Here is an 11,542-nt window from a genome sequence, read left to right as displayed (position 1 = left end):
CTGCTTTTCCCCTTCACTAGCACAATGGTTGCTGAAATTGGTCATAATCCGTTCTAGTCACAACAGTTTTACAAACTTCCTGGAAAAAAAAAACCAACACCCTACTGGGTACACCAAATGTAAATTTCACCTCTCCTTACCTGATTACATTCAGTGTAAATAAGATATCACTGAAACTTAAGTCACAACTTAGAAAAAAACAAACCCACCCCTTTGTAGGAAGTTCTGAACTTTCTATCAAAATAAGACAAAATGAGACTCATACCACTAAATTTTGTCTTACGGTGAAAATATGAGACACTTTTTTACCATATACAGTCTAATAATTAGTTGCTATTAATGGCACTTGTTATTCTAACACTTTATAGGTAAATGTAAATGTAATAAAATTATCTTATGCTGACTAAATCTAATCATTTGGAGATCCTTACTATAGTATTACATAAATAAGCTATATATCTTACGTGAACTTGAAAAGAACACTCATAACGTCTTATAGCAGGCCACACACAACCAAACCAGCTCCCGTCCCCTCCAAAAAAAAAACCCTCATATAGGAATTCAAAAAGGTGCGCACCAGGTGTGCTTGCACCTTATTCTCAAATTCGAATTTTACTCTTCTCTAATATTAGCTCTTAATATTAGAAGTATCTCTATGATACACCTCTTTCTTCCATTTCCTTTAATTCCTACAACTTTATGTTTTCCCCTCTCTGGATACTCTGGCTGAACACCAAGCTTAGCCAAGAACTCTAACTCTAATGCTGTACAAGGCAATCTGAAATCCTATTCACAAATTCAACTACTAAACTGGCAACGGATCTGGCAAATTAAGACTGCCCAGTAAGCCAGGCAAGCTAGCCTCAGGGATCGAAGTCAGAGGTTCAAAGGAGTGTCCTAAGCCAGAATAGCACACCACAAGGCTGGAATATCAATATATACTTTAATCACGTTTAATTTTCAGTTCAAGAGCCCAAAGGAACAGCGGCGGTAGCAGGGGAAGGACTCATGGAAGGCCCAGCTACAGCAACTGTAGCACCTTTCCACAACCAGCCTCTCTCCCCAGAAGCTCTTTACTCACCCCATTCCTCTGCACCCATGAGGCGGCACCAAACCCACCCTACCAGCCCTCAGGATTCCAGAGCTACCTTTCCCCACTCCACCGAACGCAGCAGCCTTCCCCTGAACCCTCCCCTACTTAGCCTGCATTCCCGCCGCTCTCCCCACACCTCACTGACCCCCTACACCACCACTCCCACACGCTACGCCAACGCCTACTCGTTTACCAGCCCGCCCCCCACTTCCTGCCTCATGATTGGCTATCCGCGCCATGACTCCGCCTTCTGCCCATCGCGATTGGCTCTTGTGCCGAGAGGCGGAGGGAGGGCCAGTGGCACGGGCGTTGCTATTGGCGGGAAGGCGACGGCCTGCAGGTTAGGCAGTGGCGCCGGCGGAGAGCGAGGTGAAGGCGCTATTGTTGGTTGGGTTTGTGAGAAGAGGAGCCGGCAGGTACCGGGGCTCGCTGCTCGGGCCCAGTGGCAGCCATGAGCGGCGGCGTGTATGGGGGAGGTGAGTCTGGCGCCGCCTCGCTTATCCGCCCTCCCCTCCCCCCCGCGACCGTTGAGCGCGGCGTCGTCCCGTGAGGCGGCGCGTGAGAGCCTCTCCCGGGCGCTTTCCGCCTCCCTGCGGTTCCTTCAGGCCCGGGCTCGGGGGCCCGCGGCCCCTTTTCTCCGCCACGGAGCCGGAGCCCTCCCCGTTCTTCCGTGAACTAGGCGGGGGGTGGTAGCGTGCATGAGGAGGAGGCGGCGGCGGCGGGCGGCCTTGTGTCTCTGCCGGCGTCGTTTCGCTGCGATGCTTCCTCCGGACCCCCGTTAAGCTGTGGTCTTTGGCTGAATTAGCACTTACTCGGGTGCCGAGTGGAGCGGGAAGGCCCCGCGCTTTGGAAACGGGGATGTAGTTTCTTCCCAGAGGACTTCTGCAGACTTCTCCGTGAGAATGAAAGCCCCGGTATTTTGTTTCAGGCTTTGGTTTTCTTCAGGACGTGCAGAGCAGCCCAGTGAGGATCGGGGCCCACGAGGATGAGGGTGCTTCATGTGACAGCTTTCACTTACAGACGTGGTGTTTTCAGGCCCCCCTTTCTAATTCTGATCACCTCCGGGAGGTCTGGGCTCACCTGGCTTCCTCTTGCTGTTATGCTAGCACTTTCTGAAAGTTTTACCTTGTAATCTATTTGGAGGCAACTATGTTCTCCCTCTTATGTTTAAATTTACCTTTTACGTATGCTAATGGAAGATACTGCAATGTCTCAGTTAAAATTTATCTGCAATCTTCTAATAGCTCTCAGCTAATTAGAATTCTGTATAGAGAATTTTTTTCTTTGCCTGGAAAAAGCTGCCTTGACTTGTTTTTCTTCTTTTGCAAGCAAAACAGGCAATGGGTACAGAAAGGTCAGGATTGTAGCAGAGTATAATAACCATTCACAACCTCTCCATTAACAATCTTTTCAGATGAAGTTGGAGCTCTTGTATTTGACATTGGCTCGTACACAGTGAGAGCAGGCTATGCGGGTGAAGATTGTCCAAAGGTGAGGATCTCGTGACTTAATGAAAGTGCAACATGAATTTATGCCTTAAGTCTTGTTGTTTAGTTATGAGTTCTCAGAATATGTTGGGGTTTGTTCTGACTGTGTTGTATAAGGAAAGCTCTGAATTAATGAACAAAAACGCCACCCCAGACATTCATTTAATTCTCATATATTGCTTACCTTTTGCCTTACAGGTTGATTTTCCAACTGCCATTGGTGTGGTGCTAGAAAGGGATAATGGCAGTACTCTGATGGAGATAGATGGTGACAAAGGCAAACAAGGCGGCCCAACTTACTACATAGACACCAATGCCCTGAGAGTTCCAAGGGAAAATATGGAGGCAATTTCACCTTTAAAAAATGGAATGAGTATGGTCCTCTGTCATGTTGTATCTGTTTGTGAAATAGCATTGCTAGGCAGCAAAATGTCATAGCTTTTATTTAAACAGGCTATGTATGGCAGCAGAAGCTATAAGAATGGATACCTGACTTACAAATAGCATGAAGTATGATTGGTTTACAACTTTCAAACTTTCAACAGAATTCTTGAAGTGTTATGATGATGATGATTACAGAATGAGAGAATTCTGTAGGGCTGCAAAGAAGTTTGTGTCTGCTGAGGGTATCTTTTAGCTAAAGAGCTGTACTCAAAAAAAAGCTTTGGAAAACTTCTATCCATTTATGAAATGGAACAAAACTCAGAAGTAACTAATCCACTCACTTCAATGTTGTTACAGTTGAAGACTGGGATAGTTTCCAGGCAATTTTGGATCACACTTACAAGATGCATATTAAATCTGAAGCAAGCCTGCATCCTGTCCTTATGTCCGAAGCACCAGTGAGTAAAAAGCAGCTTTGCATTTCGATAAGTCTTGACTGTATCTTCTTGCTGACTCTATAAACATTAGCGTGGGACAAGTCTGGCACAGGCTTGTAGGTTTCAAGTGTTAAAAGTTATCTACAAAAATAGCAGTTTTAAAATATTTTGCCAGGTTTGGGGAAGTAATCTGTTTAAGAACATGTCTAGGAAAAAAAAAAAGAAACACCAAAGGCCAAACCCAATTTGAAATAGTTTGTGTAGTTATATTAGAAAGTATTAGGAAGTATTAGAAAGTGTTATTGTTTTTCACATATTGAAAAGAAGTAAAAATTAAATATACTCTTACTTTACTGCCTAGAGTAAAAGCAAAAAGTTGTTTGGATGTCTAAATATGTACTAAATTACACTTAATAAAGTGCCATTGAAAATCTGTCACTTTATTCAGCCTTCTGACAAATACTACATGACAGAGAATAATGGAGAAGTTTTCATTTTTCTGTCTTCATTTCTGTAAATGGCCCTTTGAGTAAGTGAAGTGGATGTAAAGAAATTTCTGGGAAAATGTATGGACAAGGTTTCTGTTGTTTAATACTGTGCAGCATATGAAGGACAGATCTTAATGTCAGAATACAGAGGATAGCCGTACAAAATTTATGCCTTTCTTTAATAAAATCTTATGAAAAGAATTTTCTTCTTCATTATTCCCTTGCATTGAATTGCAGTGTGTGGGGTATGGTTAAATTTGCAATGGCTATATCATGTTTGATACCTCATTGTGTGTCTGAATAGAGGATCCTATTAACAGTCTCCTTAGAGAGCTAACCTTTACTTTAATGTATTGGCTTGGAAAAAGCTTCATGTTTTCGGTAATATGTAGAATATTTATATATGTATATCTCCTGGTTTAATCTCTGGTACAGTAGAACTGTATGAAAATACCTTGGAAACATGAAAATCTGGATTTCTTTCAACTAGGCAAGTTACTTGTATCTTTCCCCTTATAAAATAGGCATGTTGCTTGGTTTATAGAATTCTTTGAGAGACTGAGACTTAGAAAGCTGTAGGAGTGTAAAGAAATCTGTTGTAACAGTGAAAATATGTATCATTTCTGTGTGATAGATAAGTAGTAATGTAGTAGAATTGGAATAAAGGTTCTGAAGAAGTAAATTGCTAGAAATCTGTCTCTATGAATTTTGGTATGATTTGAAAACATGGCTATAATAATTCTAACTACTAGGGAAATATGTTATCATTCTTTTAGTGTACTCTAATTGTCCTCAAGATAAACATATCTTCCCTTTGATTGTTTATTTGTGGTTTGGTATGTTTTTTTTTTCTTCTAGTGGAATACTAGAGCAAAGCGTGAAAAACTGACTGAATTGATGTTTGAACACTACAACATCCCTGCTTTTTTCTTGTGTAAAACTGCTGTTCTAACAGCGTATCCTTTGGAATGTTTCACTGCTTCTTCCTTCCACCTACCCCAGGAAATTACAGTAAACTTCTTACAGGCAATTCCTAGTGTAACAGCACATCTAACTTTTCTTCTTTCAAATTAATTTTTCCATAAACATCTAAGGAGGAAATAAGTAAATTCCATTTATGAATTTTAAAGCTGCTGAGCTCACTTTTGAAATGCTCCCAATCTGACTGTTTTGCTTGGAGGCAATGTCTTTTTATTTTTACTAGTTCTCTCTTATAGTTTTTTCCTATTGTATACCATGGGTAAGAACATTACAGACCTAAAATGGTGTTGTCCAGACTACTGAATACAGTAATTACAGCTTGAAGTTCCCATAGCCTTAAGATTAATATTTGTAATTATTTTAAACTAATAACATGTTTTCAGCTTCAGACTCCAAATTAGTTGAATGTGCTTAGAGCTTGTTGCATAGTACTGACGTGAAGTCTCACCTTTGTACATCCAGAGCTCAAGTCAGTTCACAGCTGAAAGTTAAATGCCATTCATGCTGAGGTTGTGCACTTTGTAGACAAATGATGCACACTGGAAAACGGCAAATCCTTTTGTAGATCCAAGGAATAACACCCTGGGGTCCTAGTTATGCTGAGGTTGTAGACAACTTTTTTTCCTAAAGTGAAAATGACAATATTTTCCATAATCATTTTGGCTAGTTTTGCTAATGGGAGATCTACAGGTCTCATTTTGGATAGTGGAGCAACACACACCACTGCTATTCCAGTGCATGATGGATATGTACTTCAGCAAGGTAAAAAAAATCTTATGGCTGATAGCATTGTAGTGCCAAGGTTGAATTAGCTTGCTTTCTGCTTTTTTTTTTTGTTACTGTCTTTAAATCTGTGCAACCCATAAAATGGGGAGGGGGGGACGACCCCAAAACATTCTAATGGTGTTCACTGGCAAATGGTTTGTTAGGAGAGTTTATTCATGATTTCGGTTCTTTCAAGGTGATGGGTTTTTTTGGTTCTCTTTTTGTCTTCGAGGTATTGTGAAGTCACCACTTGCAGGAGACTTTATAACTATGCAATGCCGAGAATTGTTTCAGGAAATGAACATAGAGATAATTCCTCCATATATGATTGCTTCAAAGGTGGGAAAGTAATTTATTAATAAGCTTTTTCTTGAGGAGAGGTTTAAATGATTAACTGATGATCATGTTTTTTACAATCTCAGGAGGCAGTTCGTGAGGGGTCACCAGCAAATTGGAAGAGAAAAGAGAAGTTACCCCAGGTCACTAGGTCTTGGCACAACTACATGTGTAATGTAAGTAGACCATTTCTCCCACTATCAGACTCCCCTAGCTGACCCGTAAAGAAGTTTTGTTTGCAAGTATATCAGGTTTTTTTCTTGAAGAGCTAAATTCTTTAAGAAGTCAGTATTTATATAAAATCGAAGACTGAAATTCTTTTAACCATATTCTTCTTAACTCCATAGTGTGTCATTCAGGACTTCCAGGCTTCCGTCCTCCAAGTATCAGATTCAACCTATGATGAACAGTATGTCACTGTTTTCATTCTTGCAAAATTAATTATCAGTTGTGCATGGGGTGCTTAGATTGTTCGTTGCTGTTGGCTGGTTTTGTCACAGAGGTATTTTTTGGATATGTTTGTTTCTGAAAGTAGAAATACAGTGTACATACAGGTGATAGCTTTTTATTTGATATTCCAAGATGCATGACTTCACAATAAATATTGGAAGTATAAGTCATATAAATCACAATATTCCCATTTAAACCTTAGTTTATAATGCTAATTGGATAACTTAACATCCTGTTTACATAGCATTTTAATGTGTTACTTTCCGGCTGACGCTCCAGGGTAGCAGCGCAGATGCCGACAGTTCATTATGAGTTCCCTAATGGCTATAACTGTGACTTTGGTGCTGAGCGTCTAAAAATCCCTGAAGGATTGTTTGACCCTTCTAATGTAAAGGTAAAACAACTATGCTGTGTAGGAATTGGAAGGCTGTAAATTGCTAGATTTACACATGGCTTCCTTTTGTATGATGCTCTTAATTTCATAATTTGTATGTGTGTATTTACAGTGTGCAGTTCTGCAGGAAGAATTTGCCTGTGTTTTATTAAGGTTGGACAAGCGAAGAATAAAATGTCATTTAAACCGGGTGATGATGAGCTGAATGGGGGAATAGGGTTGTTTGGGTGGTTTTTTTTTTGGTTTGGGTGTTTTTTTTGTTTTTTTGTTTTTTTTGTTTTTTTTTACCTTCCGTAACAATGCCTATCTAGTCATACTTGTAAATTGAACTCATTTGGGGCTTTTATATGTCTTGCTCTTTTGAAGTGATGATGTATAGATTACTAATTTTAATTCTAGGGTTTATCTGGTAACACGATGTTGGGCGTGAGCCACGTTGTCACAACAAGTGTTGGAATGTGTGATATAGACATCAGGCCGGTAAGTGTTAGTCAGACCTGTATTGTTATAAGGCATAGATAGTTTTGTGCTGATAAAATTTTTTGGGACTAGAACACTGTTGATGAAGAAATGCGATTTCCTAGGATAATGATAAACACATGAGAATAATTCTCTAAGTATTACTTACACATTTGTATATAGGAATATGTACAATTACTGTTTTGTGTTACAGAATGCTAAATCAGGATTTATTTACCTAGTGTTTCTATCAGTATTTAAGTAGCTACTGTCCAGATCTTGTGGCTGGCACTGCATAGGGTGCGTGGTATTTGCTTCAGATGAGCATTTGGTGCTCATAACTGTGAGTGCCATCCTTGGACTTCTGGGCATGGCAGTTATACTTCCTAAATGTAACCAATCTTATGGAACTTTCTGTAGAGAGTAGAAGGAAGAAATGAGATTTTTAAAGGAAAACTTTATTCTTAAAACTATGTTCTAGCTTTCTCAATTTGAAAATATTCAAGTTTGATACATACTGCATGGGGGTTGTTTCAGAAACTTTTCCTCTTAACTGGCGTGGCAGGCAGGCTTAGCAGGCAAGGACATGGTTTGTGTTCACCAGCTGCAGCATTAGTGAGACTGAAAACTGTTGCAGTGCTGTGGGGCTTTCCTTTGTGGTTGGAACAAATCAGCTGTAAGAAAACAATTTGGATACAGGAGGTATCTGTAGGTGTAGGGTTTCCTATATTAGAAAATATTCTGTGAAATCATCTAGAATTGGTAATCATGTGGCTTCTGTCTTCCTTGTATAGTTCAATATTAAGCTGTCTTGAAACTTTTTTCAAGTGATTAAAAAGTAATTGGACTGGGAGAGGTAGTATTGTTGCCAAGTGTGTCACACAACTGATGTATTATTGCTGTTGGTTAAGATATACCTATGTGCTGTTCCTCTATTTTGTGAAACAGTTTTTTCAGTTTGATTTCAGAGTTAACATTGTAGGTTGATTATTCTCTTTTTAGGGCCTCTATGGCAGTGTGATTGTAGCGGGAGGAAACACTCTAATACAGAGTTTCACAGACAGATTGAACAGAGAGCTGTCCCAGAAGACTCCACCGGTAAAACAGCTCTTTAAATTACTGCATTGAGTTACTTATTATTTTGGGGGTTTGCCACATAAATACACGACCATGTGTTGTAACCCTGACTTTGTTAGGATCCCAACAGCTGGAGAAATTTCTCTGGGTAAGAAATCTCCTCTAAAGAAAAGAAAGAAGTCTTGAAAAAGTCTTGTATGACATGAATTTCAGCAGCTAACAGCTTTCTGAATATTTTACTTCTCTATTCCTGCTTTCAGATTGTGATTTTAAGTTCTGTAATTGTCCCTAAGCAAGTCTCCCCTTGGTGGCCTCTCTTCTGAAGTGTTGCTGACTAACTTGAGGCACATTCAGTCATTCTGCCTGAGGTCTTGTCACTTTGTCACAGGGATTCTAGAGAGAACTTGACCTACTCATAGATAAAACCTTGTGATTTGACATACTTGTTTTATTTTTTATCACTTGATGTCAAAGAAAATATTAATACCTTACATGAGTGTTCTTGAGAGCACATATAGCGTATGAAATTTCTTGAGTATTCTGAAAATATTCTACTCACAGTAACTCTTAAATCATAAATGTTATGAGAAACAGGGAGGTAGTTACCTGCTGCTGCTGCTTATAATAGCTGAAGAGGAGCCCATTGAAATTTGAAGATTTTATTACAGTAAGGCATTTTGAAAGCAAAAGGAATGAATGGGTCCTGAAAGGACCAGCTGAACTGGAGCAATGTTAGAAATTTTAGTTCCAGTGCACATTTTAATTAGCCCAGTGTTATAGATAATGATACATGCTGTATTATTGCTCTCTGCCTGGTCTGTTTCTAGCCTTAAGCATTTGTTGCTGCTTCCTTTTGAGAAGCAATATAAAAGCTACAGATTCTGTTCCACTGTGGCTATTCTTGAATTCTAAGTACAGGGCAAATGAGCATTATTGCAAGTTTAACAAAAATGACCTTTTCACTTTCATGTTAGTATATACACTGAGGTCTTTGTGTTTGCCTTTGCTTGTCCGTAAAGGTCACTAGCGTACTAGTTGTCTGATTTGTTCTTTCATTTACCTTCTCTATTCAGAGCATGCGTCTGAAGTTGATAGCAAACAACACAACAGTTGAGCGAAGGTTCAGCTCGTGGATTGGTGGTTCGATTTTGGCTTCTTTGGTTAGTAAACCTGTGTTACTGTGTTGCTTGTCCAAAAACCTAATTCTGCGTAAGCGTGCATTGCAGAGTTTGTGCTAACATGGCAGTCATTATCAATTTAAAGAACAAGACAACATGAGCATTCCCAATCAAAAAGTAACTCGCTGTGTTCTCCCATTTTTAATGGCAAGGCACAGGATTGAAATATGATAGGTAAACATGTCATTTATACAGTATATCTTGAAAGTAGCGAACTTGTAGAATGAAGCTCAGGAATATAATGCAGAAATAAGTTACTGAATACCAAAATGGTTTGTGGGGATTTAACATAGCAGTGAAAAGGGAGACTGAAATTGGCTTTTGGTACTGCAACTTCCTGCCTTTTGTTTAATTGCTAGCAATATAAATCTCCAAAGAAAAGATAAGCAGGTCAAGTCCTCTTAGCTTGTTTAAGACTTGCTTGGTTTTCCTCCTAGCAAAAGCTAAGCATGTTTCACTTAACTTTCATTTGTTTTGTTTTTTATTTATTGAGTTGTTTTGTTTTTCTTGTAGGGTACTTTTCAACAGATGTGGATTTCTAAACAAGAATATGAAGAAGGAGGGAAACAGTGTGTAGAAAGAAAATGTCCTTAAACCTCTTACTGTGAAAACTGCTGCCTGCTCAGTGCTCCTTCTGTTTTATAGCTTTAGCATACTCAGGAATGGGATGGACTTTTTTTGTAGAAAGTTTATATTGGATTTTTTGCATAATTCAAGTTCCATTTTAACAAACCTTAGAAATTTTGAGACCTAATTGGTACTATCATAGAAAAAGGATGTTTACATCCCTTGTAAAGCAATAATTTACATAACAAGCATTTTATAATTTTGTATAAATGTCTATTTTCTCTAGCATTTTTTCCTGGGAACAGCTTTACAGGTTAGCTGATAGAGGCATAACCTTGCAAATACCTGTGCAAATCTATTAAAAATCTCTTGTCTACTTTCATATACTGGTCTTCCTTGCTGGTACTTTGGCCTTAAATTGCTCTTATTTCTCTCTTCAGAAGCAAAATTTGGCTTTGTGCATACTTGAAGAGAAAGTTACTCTTCTTTAAAAAGGGAGTTTGTTTAGTACTGTATTATAGGTGAATCAGTTCAGTGTGAGCTTTTACTGTCTTGTGAAATTGCTACATTCCATGTAGTGAATGTTACATTAAGCACTGATTTGCTAATTTTTTTATTATGGAGCATTTCCATTTCAGTAAACAATTGGTGCTCTCCACGTGATTCCTTAGAATGTATATAATGTCTTTGTAATGTAGGCAAGAAGCAAAACTTGGTTTAGCCAGGGAAGTTAAAGTAAAGAATTGTCTCTGCAAGACTAGGAGGATAGTCTTAGAAGACCTCAGGATGTGGCTTGAAATTTTTACAGGAAGCTGTAACTCAAAGGGGCTATTTGCTACTTGTTTGTTGTTGGTATAGCTCCGCAGCTGACTCACACTAGGGTCAGTAAGTGCCTGTTTTGGAGGAAGAGTGTGCACTCAGGGTCAGCAAGTAACATGATTTTTAATTTTTTGGAGGGCAGGAACTGGCTGTCAAGACGCAGATCTATGTTGCTGTTAAATTTGCTTTAATTTACAACAGTGTGATGTTCTGTACTGGGACACAATGAAGTTTTGCTCCTTATCTTCAAAGTTGTGGAAAACCAAATACCGTTTAAATGACTTAAAAAAATAATGTCGACAGTACTGCGACATTTTTCTATCCTAAAAATTTTGTGGGTAAATAATGGTGAGGCCTCTAGTTGAAAATTTTCACATTACCTTCAGACAATAAAGTAATTTATCAAAACAGCCTGCTTTTGTCTTATCACGATAACCATTAGTTGCTTGAGACAAAGTTGATTGTTTCAGATATTCTCAGCTATTGACAAACCATATTTCTCTCACAAAATGAGGCAAACTTAAGTCAGCTACAGTAGGTGATACGTCACCAGATAGTGTTGTCAGACTGGAAGACAAGACTCAGTCTGGTTTGCATGGAAGTAGAATGTGGAATGTCAGTTGAACA

The 11,542-nt window shown here is 39.0% G+C and overlaps 1 protein-coding gene across 3 annotated transcripts; it reads left to right on the top strand.

Moving 5' to 3' along the window:
- The first annotated feature begins 1,480 nt into the window (after window positions 1–1,480).
- Window positions 1,481–10,478, top strand: ACTL6A (actin like 6A). 3 transcript variants are annotated; one of them, XM_061452433.1, is made up of 14 exons: window positions 1,481–1,569; window positions 2,508–2,584; window positions 2,779–2,953; window positions 3,322–3,422; window positions 4,748–4,845; window positions 5,538–5,632; window positions 5,868–5,974; window positions 6,058–6,147; window positions 6,319–6,380; window positions 6,701–6,815; window positions 7,215–7,295; window positions 8,277–8,372; window positions 9,425–9,511; window positions 10,043–10,478. In XM_061452433.1, exons 1-14 carry the CDS (start codon window positions 1,545–1,547, stop codon window positions 10,121–10,123), a joined length of 1,290 nt encoding a protein of 429 aa, XP_061308417.1. In that variant the 5' UTR covers window positions 1,481–1,544; the 3' UTR covers window positions 10,124–10,478. The 3 variants fall into 3 exon arrangements, with proteins under 3 accessions (XP_061308417.1, XP_061308418.1, XP_061308419.1); XM_061452435.1 differs by lacking the exon at window positions 1,481–1,569 and adding an exon at window positions 2,054–2,161; XM_061452434.1 differs by lacking the exon at window positions 2,508–2,584 and having other exon boundaries at window positions 1,499–1,569.
- The last annotated feature ends 1,064 nt before the right edge of the window (window positions 10,479–11,542 follow it).

This window comes from Pezoporus flaviventris, unplaced genomic scaffold (assembly GCF_033815535.1).
Source record: "Pezoporus flaviventris isolate CSIRO_AGI_PZ_B2104156 unplaced genomic scaffold, CSIRO_AGI_Pfla_v1 ptg000013l, whole genome shotgun sequence".
Lineage (NCBI taxonomy): Eukaryota > Metazoa > Chordata > Aves > Psittaciformes > Psittacidae > Pezoporus > Pezoporus flaviventris.
This window is presented reverse-complemented; position numbering and strand designations above follow the sequence as displayed.